Consider the following 16,243-nt stretch of genomic DNA (forward strand, 5'->3'; position numbering starts at 1 on the left):
ACCAACATACACTCAGAAAATTTAACTCAATTTTTTCAGTAATATTTTGGCGTGCCAAATAATGTTTTTGAAACTTTCCTACTAAAATTATTTTCTCATCATATTCCTACTAATTCTATTTTTCTGATAAAAAAAAATTTCTCCTGAACCAAATGTCATGTTATGGATAGTTGGTGATACAGAATTTTATATAATAAAAAAAAAATTTAAAAACTGTAAGTGTTATTAAGATTAACAAAAAATATTAATTATCATAAATATTTTTGAGAAATAAACTAATTATTAATACTAATAACTTATATTATAAAAAAAGATTAATTTATATATAAAGTAATAAAAAATTAAAATTCAGAGAAGGGTGCAAATGCAATGCACCCGTGCTTATAAGTCAGAAGGGGATGCGTATTTCTACATCTAGTGGAAGTTGATAGAAAAAGCAAAACAAAACAAACAGCTGTGAAAGCCTCTCCCAATGCCAGCACGTTACGTATCTAATCTAAAATTCCTTCTCAGTGGTCTTTTCTCATTTCTTCTGTTAAGAAATCACGCATGCGAGTCTCTAATCGTCTTGATACTGCCACTTCTTTTACTTTTGTGGGACTTTCTGAAAAACGCACAAAACAAAAGTCATTGTGGATATAAGAGAGACCTTGAGGAAAAGTAAAACAACACCCTTGGAAGTGAATTATTGACCCAAACTTCATACTCAGTCAGTCAACAGAGAAACTCTCTTCAACATATTACATATACAGGTTAATAGCTAGTTCACCACTTCTGTTACTTCATCAACTCGGCAAAGCGCTTATTCATATGCGTTCAATTCAATTCAATTCAAGCTTTGCTTTCTCCTCCTAAGTACGATGCAAACTTCGATGAGTTGAACGCGAACGAGAGAGATTATATGTACAAGATTTTTGCGATTTCAGCAAATGTATTACTCTTGTTAGAAAAATGGATGTAGAGAAAGTCTTCCACATGACTGGAGGAGTTGGCAAAACTAGCTATGCCAAGAATTCCTCACTACAGGTTCTCTTTCTCTCTCCCAACCTATGATCGTTTTCTTGTCATGGCTTAGAATTGAATTCTTTCTTTCTAATCATGTTTATCTGTTTTGATTGTGACAGAAGAAGGCATCTGATAAGGTAAAGCACATAATCATACAAACAGTTGAGGATCTTTACCTTGAAACCACTCCCAAGAGCATTGGCATTGCTGATTTGGGTTGTTCCTCTGGACCCAACACTCTATCAATCATCAAAGATATCTTCCAAGCCATCCAAGGCATAAGCCAAAAGATCAAGCACCATTCTACCGAGTTCCGTGTCTACCTTAATGATCTTCCAACAAATGACTTCAACTCAATCTTCAAGGCCTTGCCAGAGTTCCACAGGTTGCTTATGCAAGACAGAGAACATGGGGTTTCTCCCATTTTTATGGGAGGTTACCCTGGTTCATTTTATGGAAGACTTTTTCCAAACAGTTACCTACACTTTGTCCACTCCTCCCACAGTTTACACTGGCTTTCAAGGGTGAGGGCCCAATATATCTACTCTCTCTTTTTTTTTTCATTTATACCCTTCCCCCTTTCTAAGCATGCTCATCTTGTACCCTTACACCCTTATCTGGGACTATATATTTAGTCATAGTTGTTGCTGGTTTGTGTCATGCAGGTTCCTCCAGCTCTCTATGATGAACAGGGAATGTCATTGAACAAGGGTTGTGTTTACATTTCTGAATTAAGCCCTGCAGTGGTGCCAGAAGCATACTTGCAACAATTCCAGCAAGACTTTTCCTTGTTCCTTCGGTCAAGGTCAGAAGAACTAGTTGTTGGGGGAAGAATGGTGCTGATTTTCATGGGAAGAAAAGGCCCAGAACATGTTGACAGAGGCAACTCTTTCTTCTGGGAGATTCTTTCTCGTTCATTTGCTATTTTAGTCTCACAGGTACATTTCTAAAATGCATTATAGTATTATTATTTATAAAAACTAATAAGTTGAAATTCAGCACACAATGACAAATTAAAGTTCACAACGAGTGCCTATATAGTCCCTACTTTCAACATGGTCCTTGACATGATCTTTCAACCATTTACTGATTTTTATTTTTCATTATAAATCCTTAAATCTAGTCAATTAATAGAGTTGGCTTGACTTGAAATAGTGTCAACAAAACGATTTTGGATGGATATTTGGTCATAATTAAGTAATTAGATGATATACTCATATGCTCTAATTGTGTCATTATCTCTAAACTTTGGGCAACTAATAATGGAGATAGCATAGGTACTAGTGAAAAATATATGGATACACAAGTAATTGTGAATTATTTTGTCTCCTTTTTATAACTTTTTTATTTGTTGGCTTTAATTTGTGTTGAAGGGAGAGATAGAACAAGAGAAGGTTGATTCATATGACGTGCATTTCTATGCACCATCAAGGGAAGAAATAGAAGAGGGGGTGAGGAAAGAAGGTTCATTGAAGTTGGAGAGGTTAGAGATGGTTGAGATAGACAAGAGCGTGCAAGCCATGGAAAGCTATGGTACAAAGGTTGCAATGGCAGTTAGGGCCATTCAAGAATCAATGATCACTAACCATTTCGGAGAAAGGATCTTAAACAGTTTGTTTGAGAACTATGCAAGACTCGTGGATGCAGAAATGACTGAGGAGGATATTAAGCCCATTTCTTTCGTTCTGGTTCTAAAAAAAATATGAATGTAAAAGAAAAATTATAATTTTAAATGTCATTGTGTTATTTTAGCTAAAAAAAGGTTTTTTTTTTATATATAATTGATGATTTTTTTATTTGCTCTCCTAAATTTTTTCTCTTTTTCTAATTTTACATTAGAGAGAAAATATAAAAAAATCATCAAATGCATATTAAAATATGACGTATCTCATTTAGAATAACATAAAGTTGTTTTATTTAAAATAAGGGCTTTACTTCTATAATGTTTTAGGAGTGAAGTTATCTTATGTTGTGAGATAAATTAAGTGGGGTCCATCAATTTTTTTTTAAAAAAAAAAAAAAAGTGAGGCACATCTTTTTATGTGAGTGTAACATGAAAGATGAATCTTATGTGTATAATTTTCCTTAAAATAATAAATATTTTTCAAAATATATATAAATTCCGAAAGGATATTTTGGTTCGTAATAACGAGACATGTCTAAATTGCATCCACTCACTTTCTATCCCTTTCTTCGAGGAGTCTATATAAACTTTTTTTTTCAAGGGTGGTGTAGCTAGCACTTGCGGTATAACTTAATCATATATTTGAAAATTTTAAAATATATAACAAAATATTAATGATGAAAAATTACAAAATCAATCTATTTCGGACAATATTGTATTCGTCCTCTATATAATTTTGTGTTAAAATCATTGAATGATAAGATGATTGTCTATGTCATTAAATACGATATTTTTAATGTAAGTGGCAAAAATAATCATTTGTTCAGCATCGGTCTCTCATTTGGTTTAGTCTTCCCAATTTTTATTGAGATGCATACTCTATCCTGGGTTGATGTGGCAACATGTAACATTAACACAAACTCAATAAGTAAACGCACGAATGAATAAACAAGTGATTCAAGTATAATTTAAACTAATTTATCTACTAAAATAATTAAACACTTATTATTATTATTATTATGTCCCTAACTAGTTGTTAAGAACTATCAAATTTTAATGGGAGAAAAATTATATAAGTAGAACTTAACAAAATTAATTTTTACTTGCCAAACGTTGAAAACTATTTATCTAGAATTAAGTATGCCAAACAAACAAAAAAATTCAATATTTTTTAAACATAACTAACTAGTATTTTGTATACATTATACAAGTCTTTAAATTCAAGTAAAATTTAAAAAAGAAAAAAATAAGAAAGAATGTTTATAATTGTAAAAATTGAATAGTTAATAATTAATTTAGATATGGTCTTAAAAATATAATAAAAATAAAAAATATTTAAAATTATAAGGAAGATATATATAATTAATTCAAAGAATTTTGAATTTAAAATTAATAATAACTTGTTTCAGTCACTAAAAAAAATATAGATTAAAAGCTTAAATTATTATTAAAAATGTATTATAATTTTATATATAGATTAGTTTATGATCTTTAGGTTCTTAAAGTGGTATCTGGTGTGTTCACAACTGTATAAAGCAAATCAATTCGATAATGATGTAACTTTTAATCTGTTAGAACTGGACATGATCATGAGTCATGACCACCCTATGGATAAGAACATATCTTCTATATCAGGACTATCAACATAATGAATTTTGTTAAAGAAAAGGTTCCATTCACTTTCTTGGTCTTAAAGTCTGTAGCATATAATATATGTTTGAAATATTAATCAATTCCATGACATGCATCAATAATATCACGATATTTCCTTTTCAATGCATATGACAAATCATAAGTGGTATCCAATAAATTTTTCATCAAATGCAAAATAAATGCAAGACCAAATGTTTATAACGTGTAAAAAGTATTAGTTTCAGGCTTTTGATTTGCATTTCAATCCATCTTGATTCATTTCTTGTATAGCAATAATTTCTCGCCTTTTTTTAAAAAAAAAAATCTAATTTGGTAATGTAACGTCCAGCCGCTTGCAGATCAACGACTGTCCTCATAAACCAACACAATATTTTTCAGTGTACTTTGTCCTCACTCACATATTTTCTGAGAAACTTTTCAGACGGTCACTCATCCCAAAATTGCTCCGAGTCAAACACACTTAACTATGAAGTTCTTAAGTTATGAGCTACCGAAAATTAGATGCATCTTGTTAGTATAGGTATTACATATTAAATTCTTTAAGCTATCATCAAATGTACAGTCTCATACCACCTACATAGTCTCTGGATCCCTTTCTTCGAGTGTTGATTCGATTCATTCATGTATTCATTCCACTAAAAACTTGCACCAATCCTTATATGTGCATCATCTCTTTTGCATCGACGATCACTCACTGCCCTTATCAGCGCTCGAAATATTACAGGTAACTTTCTTTTCATAAGAATGTTAGTCTCTAAAAAAATTATCGAAGTAACAACTAAGTTGAAAAGATGAGTGATTTAATTTTATTAAAAACATATGTACCTTGGCAATGAATTACAAATTCTTTAGAATCAATATAATTAAGGTAAACATTTTGCCTATACCATTGTTCAACTTTAATTTGTCTCTAATGTGACTGATTAAATATGTATCCACTTTTTTATTTATTTTAAAGATAAACTTACTTTAGAGGACTTTTTTTCAATATCAAACATAATTATCTCTTTTCGTAATAAAAATGTGGTTCATTTATCACTGATTCTAACTAATTTGGAATAAAGGTATTATTGATGTTAATATTGATCAGATATAATTATCACTTGTTAAAGTAGCAATTTAGTATGTATTTGGGTGAGTGCTTGTAAAATTGATTTTTGTTTATTTTGATTTTGTAAAATTAATTTTAGTTAAAAGTGAGTTTGAAGTGAATTATTTTTTATAAAGGTTTGGTTAGATCATGAAGGTAATTTAGCTAGTAAAGCTACTGCTACTATTCCCCAGGCAAGTTTTGGAAGAAAAGTTATGGATTTTGTGACAGAGGATGGATCTTGGGATTGCAGTGAATTGTCCAATTGCCTTCCACAGGAAACTATTCAGGTAATTAAAGGTCACCTGCCACCTCATGTTTCTAATGGGCCTGATAGATTATTGTGGGATCTTCCTGGTTCAAGTGGGGTAACAATCAAGCAGCTGTATAATGCTTTGGCAAATCATTCAGAGGAAATTCTTCAAGAGAACAACGTGTGGTCTCAGATTTGGAAGTTTAAAGTACCAAATAGAATCAGTTTTTTTATGTGGAAGACAGCTCATAATCGTCTGCCAACCAAGAAGATGCTGTCAATGTTAAATTTGTCTGCTGCTTCCTGTCTGTTGTGTAACGGTGCTGAGGAGTCCATATTACACATGGCCAGAGATTGTAGTAGAATCAGAAATGTCTGGTTAGATCTTTTATATACTGATATGGTAAGTGAATTCTTTACTGCTGATTTTGAAAATTGGCTTTCGTTAAATTTGAGCCTTGATTCGATGAGGATTTTTAATGTTCCCTGGTCTTTGGTATTTATTGTGACTGTTTGACATGCCTGGTTGTGGAGAAATAATATTATACATGGTGGTGCATTTGATTGGTACTCTTATAAAATTGATACTATAGCTCAGCAAGTTAAGGAGTACGATCAAGTTTGGTTAAGCTGTTATGGTGTTAAGACTAGAAGGACACATGAATTTATTTCTGTTTGTTAGATTCACCCGGAGTCATGATGGATAAAAATTAATACTGATGGGGCAGCTAGGGGTGCTGGTGGTGGGGCTGCTTGTGGTGTGGTCATCAAGGATGAATCTGGCCGTTGGCTTCAGGGATTGGCTTATGACATAGGTCAATAATCAGCGTTTGTTGCTGAATTATGGGGTGTCCTTAGAGGTCTTGAAGCAGCTTGGGCTGGTGGTTGGAGGCGTTGCTTATTAGAAAGTGATTCTAGCTCAGTTATCACTTTACTCACCAAGAATGGTAGAGTAGCTCGAGAGTCTCGTTTGGTGACTCGCATTCGAGCATGGTTACAAAAGGATTGGGAGGTTTATTTGGTACATGCATACCGAGAATGCAATAATTGCGCTGACTAGCAATCCAAGTTCCCATTTGACCATCATATGGAGAGTAATTTATGTTTTTTTCCTTCTCCTCCCCCTGCTATTTTGCCTTTGTATTTGGCAGATTTTTCTTTGGTTTGTAATTCTCGTAAGGTTGTTTGGACTTGATTGTTTTCGGGGTTTTTCCCCTCTATTTTACCAAAAAAAAAAAAACCAATTTTAACTGTGAAATAAATGATAAAGATCATATATAAATATCATTAAAGTAAAATCATATGTATTGAAAAAAAGTAAAATCATAATGTTAAATCATGAGAACAATTTTGTCAACGCAATACACACATGTAATTAAATCATGATTTGAGGTACAAAATTGATTCTCTGCAATTTTGCCAAACATATTGGCCCAAAAAACAAAGCACATTCGTATTTACAGAACGGGCTTCTAAGTTCTAAGGGGGCCACCATTTTTCCAAAGACAGGCTTAGACGCTATCTGTTGTAAATAATAATTATTTAGTTATTATTTAGTCATTTATTTGTTGTATTGGGCCAAGCCCATTAGGTTAAAATTAGGTCAAATATTCTCTATAAATAGAGAACCATTTTTACAGATTATTTACAATTCTATAATATATTAGAATACCCTTTTTCAAGTTGGTATCAGAGCTCTCGATCTGAGGGCTTTGCTTCCGCACATATTATCTTCTTTTTTAACAAAACCCTAATTTCTTTGTCTCTTGCCGCCACCGGAAAATTTTTCCGGGGACCATTGTTGACCTTATTTTTCCTCCGATCTATCATTCTACGCACTGTTCCTCCGCCACAAACGACCGAAACACCTCCGACCGCCTCCAATCAGATCTGTCTTCACCGTTTGGACCACTTTTCGGCGACTTTTCAACCGCGACCACCCACAGACAAGTGCGCGCTCACCGGACGACCACACCAGAAAAATATCAGCCGACGAAGCCCATCCACGCGCTCTCACGCGCCGCCCCTTTGAAAAATATCAGCCGACGAAGGCCTTGTATGGATTGAAGCAGACACCTCGTGCTTGGTTTGGAAGATTTACTAAGGTTATGATGACCTTAGGATACAGACAGAGCCAAGGAGATCACACTCTTTTCTTCAAGCACTCCCAAAATGGGAAGCTTACTGTGCTCCTTGTATATGTTGATGATATTATTATCACAGGTGATGATTTTGTGGAGAGACAGATTCTGCAAACACGGCTTGCCTCTGAGTTTGAAACCAAAGACCTTAGGAAACTGAGATATTTCCTAGGGATAGAAGTAGCTCATTCAAGCAAAGGAATTTTTATCAGCCAGAGGAAATATGTTCTTGATCTTCTCAAAGAAGAGGAAAGCTCGGGTGTAAACCCTCTAATACTTCTATTGAGCAGAATCACAAAATGGGCTACGAAGAAGAGAGTCCTCCAGTTGATAAAGGACAATATCAACGGCTAGTTGGGAAATTGATACATCTGGCCCATACTAGACCAGACCTAGCTTATGCTGTTAGTGTTGTCAATCAGTTTATGCACGATCCAAAAGAAAAACACATGCAGGCAGTAAAGAGAATTCTTCAGTATCTTAAAGGTACTCCTGGTAAAGGATTGTTATTCCGACGTGATGGCAATCTATCTGTAGAAGTCTACACAGATGCTGATTATGCTGGATCCGTGACTGACCGTCGTTCTACCACTGGTTATTGCATGTTTCTTTGCGGTAACTTGGTGACATGGAGAAGTAAAAAACAAGATGTGGTTGCCAGATCAAGTGCAGAAGCTGATTTTCGAGCTATAGCTCAAGGCATTTGTGAGTTACTGTGGCTGAAAATTGTACTTGATGATCTCAAAATAAAATGTGAGGGACCTATGAAGCTGCTATGTGATAATAAGTCCGCTATTTGTATAGCTCATAATCCAGTCCAACATGATCGGACTAAACATATTGAGGTTGACCGCCATTTCATCAAAGAGAAACTTGATAGCGGGTTGATTACCACTCCATACATTCCCACTGGGCGTCAATTAGCTGATCTATTAACAAAGGGGCTTCCTTCAGACAGATTTCAAGCACTTACTAGCAAGCTGGGAATGATAAATATCTATTCCTCAGCTTGAGGGGGAGTGTTGTAAATAATAATTATTTAGTTATTATTTAGTCATTTATTTGTTGTATTGGGCCAAGCCCATTAGGTTAAAATTAGGTCAAATATTCTCTATAAATAGAGAACCCTTTGTACAGATTATTTACAATTCTATAATATATTAGAATACCATTTTTCAAGTCTATCCTATCATTTTCTGTTATCAACATGTTCAAGCATTCAAGCATACTGGAGTGTTAATTACGTACAGAAGCCTTACAATTAAACGTTCAATTATCAAGCTGAAAGTAAGATTGAAGAACACAAGTTAATTTGTATAGTGAACATGTGCAAAAAGAAGAAGAAGCAACTTTTGATCATGCAAAGAATTATAAATCCATGTATATATTGTTAAGATAAATTTACACATACATAAATATAAATGTGATATTGTTGATTTGGTTCTAGCTGTGATAACACGAGACATTTCAGAAACATACCATGGAAATGTGATCTTATTGATTTGGCTCTAGCTGTGATAGCACGAGACATTTTCTCTTGCTCACTCACAAGAGATAATGTTAATAACATGTTTGATCTCACGGGCCGGACCAACGGGATGGGCCAAATCAGATCAGAAAAAGTAAGCCGAAATTTTTTTGGTTTCAATTGTTTATACCAATATGCATATTTTTTGTTCAAGTTATGTAAATCAGCTAGTTGAAGTTGATCCATTTTGATGGCTGATTGCCCAAGTTGTAAAAAAAATATGTTTGTTCTTTTACATGCAGAAAATATTTTTTTGACACACTCATATAAAAATAAATGGGTTTTATTGTACATAAAAAAATAAAATAATGAGATTCACTAGCTTTTATATGAGTATGACAGATAAATATTCTTTGCAGCAAAAATAGAAATATTAAATTCATATATATATGAGTTTGATGTTTCTCGGAGATAAAATTATCTCCTACGTATATATAAAAGTGTGTGAAGCTTATGTGAGGTCATATGAAGAGAAGAGAAAAAAAAAATGACCTCACACATTTTTATCTTTGTGCAAAAAATAATATTATCTACTACAACATGGTAAAATGGGAATGTTTATAGCCGTGGCTACTATTGGTTTCTCTCTCTCTCTCTCCTTTTTCTTGCTTTTCTTCTGGTGTGAATTTGGATGAGTTTTATTGGTTTTACTTTACATATGGAACCAAATAGTAGCGATAGACAAATATATAAAATTGGACCTGACAAATATCGCTGTTGTGTGACGTAATAGTATATAATTCTCATCCCCTGTGCTATGTGCCAATTTAGTATGGAATAAGTTTAGCACTGGCACTTCAGATATCGTGCCTTGTAGGTTGCTATAAGGAAGAAAAAAATAAAATTGGATATGCCATTACTGTGGTGGCAGGGACGTTCCGGGGTGGAAAAAAGACAAAAAGAAATGCAGAACTCTTGCTAGATTTCGGGTAAACAACATAACCTTCTTGGGTTGTTGCTGGCAATGGATGTCAAAGAGGAAACCTTCTACTTTTCAATGCACTCGTTTATCGTGTGTCAAATTAAATCCTGAACATGGTGTAATCTTATCAATACTTTTTAAAATAAGATGTAAATAGAAATAATTAATATATGACTAAAGCCCTTTTTAGATCCTAAGAGATCCTCTCTTGAGTCACTTTAATCCCTTATAAAAAAAATTAGTCCCGAGATCTTTAAAAAATTCAAACTAAACCCATTTAATTGAAATTATAATCCCTCACAATTTTTAAAAGGTCCACATTAATCCCTCAAAAAATTTAAAATGAATCCACTTTGAATTTCATAAGAACTAATTATTTTTTTGTAAGAGACTAAAGTAAGAATTATGTTTTTTTGTTAGGGACTGAAAGAGACTTTACACTTAATATATTAAGCGAGAAGGAAGAGATGTGCTATCTTAGTTTTTTATTATTTTACACTAGATGAAATACTAAGAGAGAAGTTGTATTTAAGTTACTAAAGATAGAAGTAATATCTCTTAGAGCTCGTTTCTATTAGCTTTTTAAGAAAGTCTTTTTTATCACTTCTTTATTTTAAAAGTATTTTCTATAAAAATTACAGCTATTTAGAATTTTTAAAAATTATTTGATTTTTGAAAAAAATATTTGACTTTTGACTTCTTCTTTTTTTAAAAGCTAAAATTTTTAGCTTTCGGAAAAAGTAAATTTTTGACTTTCTTTATGACTTCTGCTTTTTTTAAAAGCAGACATCCAAACAGACTTTTTTCGAAAAGTGCTTTTTTTTCTTAAAAAAAACAGATTTTGAAGAAAAAAAAAACTCATCCAAACATACTCTTAATGTTGAAAAAAAAAAAGTGCAAGTGATTCCAAAATCCAAACAACTAAAACCGTGGATTAACTCGTTTTCCTCTCCTTGTCTCTTTCCCTCACTTTTAACTCGTCTTTCTGTTTCTTTCCCTTTCATAAATTTTGAATTCAAAACATTCACAAGATACAACATTCGAAAATAGAAACAAATTTAAAAAGAGACAAAGCCACACCGACACTTGGTAAGCATTTTAATTTTTTAGCCTTTGTACTTGGTTAGAATCAAGCCATGATTTGTGTTATTTATTTTGGGTGGGAACACAAACTCACACGTTAAACAGACTAAACAAATTGGGCTAAAAATAGTTTGATTTAAACTTTTATAAGTGCACTGAACCAAATGTGGTAAAGCCTGAGACTTGTATAATAATATGTGAAAAATTCATAGAACGAAAGTTAACAAATAATAGTGAATAAAAATTCAAAATAAGTGGTCTGAAATATCTGCATAAATAAAATGAAAGAAACATATAATTAAAGTCTTAATATCTGCTAAACCGGATGAAATGTCTAGGCTCTCCCCCGTAATGGGGAAAAATAATACTGAAATACAATAAGGATAAATATCATAATAAGATAATATAAAGTAATGACGACATCAATAACAATAAATTGTTCTGTAGTCTTGCAATATCAATAAAAATAATGATAACAAAAATGATAACCAAGAAGATAAAATTGAACTGATAAGGAACTACACCATTTGAAAACTAAAGTCCGCAACTACTATTAAAAGTTCACTTGTCAGCCCCATTAACTTGCTTTGAAGATTTTTCTTCAGATGAGTTGTTAAGCTCATCCCAAGCTTCAATCCAAGTGACCATAGCGTCTGCAAGTTTGATGAAATAGGGATCAACAGTGCCAAGCTTCTCTTTGACTTGTTTGGAGAGTTCAATGTAGCATTTTTGAACAGAGGTGCATTCTTTTGGAAGGGTGGCAGATTGGAAAAATGGAATGATCTCTTCTTGCCAGAAGATACCTTTGTACTCCTTTTTGAGATTAACAAATGGGTTGCTTGCTTTGCTGTGCCATATGTATGGAAGACCAGTCTTGACTCCCAAGCCCAAATGGTCACAGATAACCTGCAAATCCATCAATGCAGTTTACATGAGTTTTCTGTCACGATAGAGAAAGTAGCTTTGTTGAAGGAAAAAAAAAGTAACTAGCAAGGTGGATAATCTATATAGACCAATTAGAGACATTGGTGATATCTTCATATTTATTAGTGAAATATATATCAACTGAAGATGAAAACAAAAAAAAAACCAAACATCACCAAAGTAATCACTTAAGTAATTGTAAGAGAAACATCAATAGATAGAGATCCAGAAGTAGACCTTGACTCATGGATTTAATGAGTTATTAACAGAAAAGGGACACAAGATTAACATACCTTCATGCACCACCCAGCCCACATATCATCGTATCGTCCAATAGGCTGACCATCACCCATGAGTCCAAAGTACATTGCAGGTCCAATCAGCTCACGGTCGAAGGCCAGATTCATACCGCACATGGGGAACAATGTTCCTTTGGGAATGGTCAAAACAGCATCAACATACCTGAACAGTATACTCAAGAATGTAGTTAACAAAACCGGGGTATGAATATCTATAATGTCTATAAAAGTATTCATAATACTTATTGGCTAAAATGGAGGAGCTACATACCTGGTGTTCCTCTCACGAGGCTTGACAAGCTGTGTTGGAGCATCATAATCAGGAATGTTGAGCCAAAGGCCATGAGAAGCAGCAGTTGGGGCACCCTCACGAAGGCTAAAAGGGTATCCACGGACAAAATCAGCACCTTCTCTATAAGGATCATAAAGGGTATTGAAGAAATGTGGAGTGGATGGACATAGGAGATTCTTAATGTGTTGCTCAAGTGCATTGATATTCTTGCCAGATGGGTCTTTAGCAACCTGCACATGAAAATAGAAAATGTTGAGAAAATCAATAGTGCATTCTCAGAAATTTGTTCAAAATAATCAACAGGTTATTGTAAAATATCAAAGAATCTACTGGCAGCAATAATCAAACCAGAGTCAATATTTCAATTCAAGGTTGAGTAGCTTAAAAAATGTTAGAGGAAAACGAAGAGAATTCAACAAGATTTGTTCCCATTATTTTCCTCTGGAAAGGTAACAAAAAACAAAACACCAATGAATGTTCACAGTCTGTACAGATCTGGTTGTATTTGAAATCATTAAAATTGGAAGTGATTCGATTTAGTGATGAATTCTCACGTTTGAAATCCAATTTTACGTTTGCAATAGCTTCCGAGTGGAATTCATTTTGCTATAAGAATTTTACTTCCTTATCCTTGATAAGAACTGGTAGAATGAATAAATTAATAAATAAATAAATAAGGTTGTTAATTCAAACAACTAAAACTAAAATCAAATCCTGCCAAATTTTAGTGGATATCAAGAAACTCAAGGATTTCAAAATCAAATCAATCTTAATTTTAAAACTTCAAGAACAAAGAATTTCATTTACAAATCAAATCAAATCAATTGCAAAAACTAGTCATCCCGAACATACTCTCGTCGACAATGAGAGAAATCAAGCGAGCTTATAAGCTCGATCCGCATCTGATTATTCAAACCAAGCTTAAACTTCATGATCTTCTAAAAAACCAAGTCCTTGTACAAAAACTACCCACAACTCAACAAATCAAACAAGAATGCCCTTATACTAAGTTAGATCTAGCCCCATTTCAAAAACCTCAGCACAACCATCACATCACTCCAATGAATGCAATTCTGATCCAAATCAAGCAAGATCCACGCACCCCACGTGAAAAAAAAATCAACCAAAACCCAGATTCCCAAAACCCCAAATAAATTAATCCACCCAAAAAACAAAATTGATAAGCAAACAAAAAACATAAAGATCAAACCTTTATGACTTAGCCAGCTGAATTTCAAAAACCCATAAACAAAAAACAAACTTTCATTCAAAGTAGTAAACTTTCTGATGAAAAAGAAGAAAGCAGAATGAAGGGGTGGGGGGGTGCTTACGAAGCAATCGTCGTCAATGGTGTAGATATACTTCTTCTTCGAGACCATGTAACCGAAGCAGCGACAAGCAGAGTCCTTGAAGGAGATACAGGAAGCTTTGGGACCCAAGATCCTGTTGATATCGTTGCGGTTGTAAAGCTCATAGTCAAAACCTTCAGGAACCTTGATGACCTTGGAAGGGTCACCGTCCTGAACGATGATGAGGTGGTAAGGTTGGAAGAAGGGCCTCCACATCTCCAAGAAATCAAGGTTGCGGATCGTGGGGATCACGATGTCAAGCTCATCCTTCAACAGTGGCACTGGTATGTGAGAAGCTTCTGCCATTGGAGAACGAGAAAGAGAGAGAGAGAGAGAGGAGAGAGAGAGAGAATAGTAGCAGAATGTGAAGTTGAACGGTGGAGACTGACTGTGTTCAACGCGGAAATTGTGTGTCTGCGCGGTTGGATATATACACAAATATTTTTATTTTATTTTTTGAAAAACAAAAATATCTTGCGTGATTTTATTTTATTTTTAGGGGAAAAATGCTCATGTTATTTACTTCAGAACCATCTATGTCACTGTTTTTTTATCACATATGTTCCTGTGCTTTGTAAAATATAAAAAATCATATGTTCATGTGCTTTGTAAAATATAAAAAATCAAAGGAATATATGTGATAAAAAACATACCCTTTTACAAATCATAAGAACATATATGATAAAAAAATTACAAAAACATAAGTAATTCTAGAAGAAACCAGAACGACCTTGATGAACTTTTCCCTTATTTTTACGCGAAATAAAATCTTGCATGATTGATTGAACTTTATAATATTCAAACGGGAAAAATAATTTGTTTGCGGTCTAATTACATTAACTAACTGATTCAGTCTGATTTTTAAATTATTAGTCACTTGACAAAACAAAAATTAATATTTTAAACTGTGATCAAAGATAATACTGTGTAAAAGTTTTATTTTTGTAAATTTGTATAGAGATTATTAAATAAGTATCCATGTTACAAATATATATTGTTTAATTTGTAGGGCTTTTTGACTTTTTTGTCCTTCATTAATTAATTAATAACCAATTTGCCCCTCATCCAGAACTATCCACCAATCTGTCCCTCTTTAGTCGACTACGTTATATTTTTAGTCGATCAAATGGTCAAAAGTCACAATTTGGATACCACGAAATGTAGTCGACTAAAAATACATCTTGATCGACTACATTTTTGGGATATTTAGTCGACTAAATGTCGACTGAAACCCTATATTTTTCATGTTCTCGGTCTCATTTCGCTTTTTGTTGTTGTGTAAACCAAAATAGCTCCCTGTTTTCATGTGTAATCCTTGCAATCCGATTGTATTTCATCTCACCGTCTCTAAAGCCCTAATATTGTGAAATCATTGTCATTGCACAATTCCAAACCCCCAAAATTCGAACCCAAACCCCCAATTTCAGAACCCTAGTCCCAATTTCGTGTGGAAGATGAGCACAAGTCCAAACATGTATGTAACAATGATCTACTATGATGGAAAGCATTATGAAGGCCCCAATGGTGTTCAATTTGAAGGAAAAACGAAAATGTTGAAAATCAAACGGGGCACTACATACAATGAGTTAAAGGGGAGAATTCAGCAAAAATTGGGTTTGCAAGGCAGCCAATGCGTTCAGCGGATGATTGCCAGGGTAGAGACTACAGTTGGTAAGGATGCTATATACTACATTGGTAACGATATATGTGATGATGAAGATGTGGAATGTGTCATAGATGCAATTGTTGACCGAAAATTTCAAAATTTTATTGAGATTTATGTTGAATTAGATTGTGGTCAATCTTCATCTGCACCCATGCATACAAGAAGTGAACCGTATTTTGGTTATGAAGAAAGAGTAGTCGATTTATCTGCACCTGCACCTGTCATAAGTCAGATAACACTGCGGGAAATAGATGAGGATGAGCAGGATGCCGATATGGACAGCGATGAGGATGGTGAACCTGAGAGTGTTATTCCGCTAGGTGACACGTCAGATATTGAGATAGAGGGTAATTTCGACGCTGACACAAGCTCACCATCCCCGGGTTCGCAGGTTACGAGACCACTTCATGTTGA

The 16,243-nt window shown here is 33.7% G+C and overlaps 2 protein-coding genes across 2 annotated transcripts; one reads left to right on the forward strand and one right to left on the reverse strand.

Annotated features, from left to right (window-relative positions):
• Positions 1–773: 773 nt before the first annotated feature.
• Positions 774–2,736, forward strand: LOC133304141 (probable methyltransferase TCM_000336). Its single transcript, XM_061504111.1, has 4 exons — positions 774–1,026; positions 1,125–1,529; positions 1,671–1,943; positions 2,379–2,736. Exons 1-4 carry the CDS (start codon positions 952–954, stop codon positions 2,709–2,711), a joined length of 1,086 nt encoding a protein of 361 aa, XP_061360095.1. The 5' UTR covers positions 774–951; the 3' UTR covers positions 2,712–2,736.
• Positions 2,737–11,627: 8,891 nt separating this feature from the next.
• Positions 11,628–14,550, reverse strand: LOC133304127 (probable UDP-arabinopyranose mutase 2). Its single transcript, XM_061504093.1, has 4 exons — positions 14,146–14,550; positions 12,794–13,044; positions 12,517–12,685; positions 11,628–12,205 (listed from the first exon to the last, which is right to left on the reverse strand). Exons 1-4 carry the CDS (start codon positions 14,467–14,469, stop codon positions 11,861–11,863), a joined length of 1,089 nt encoding a protein of 362 aa, XP_061360077.1. The 5' UTR covers positions 14,470–14,550; the 3' UTR covers positions 11,628–11,860.
• Between the last annotated feature and the right edge of the window lie 1,693 nt (positions 14,551–16,243).

Source organism: Gastrolobium bilobum, unplaced genomic scaffold, assembly GCF_033153095.1.
Source record: "Gastrolobium bilobum isolate Gb01-03AN ecotype WA unplaced genomic scaffold, APGP_CSIRO_Gbil_v1 utg5733, whole genome shotgun sequence".
Taxonomy (NCBI): domain Eukaryota; kingdom Viridiplantae; phylum Streptophyta; class Magnoliopsida; order Fabales; family Fabaceae; genus Gastrolobium; species Gastrolobium bilobum.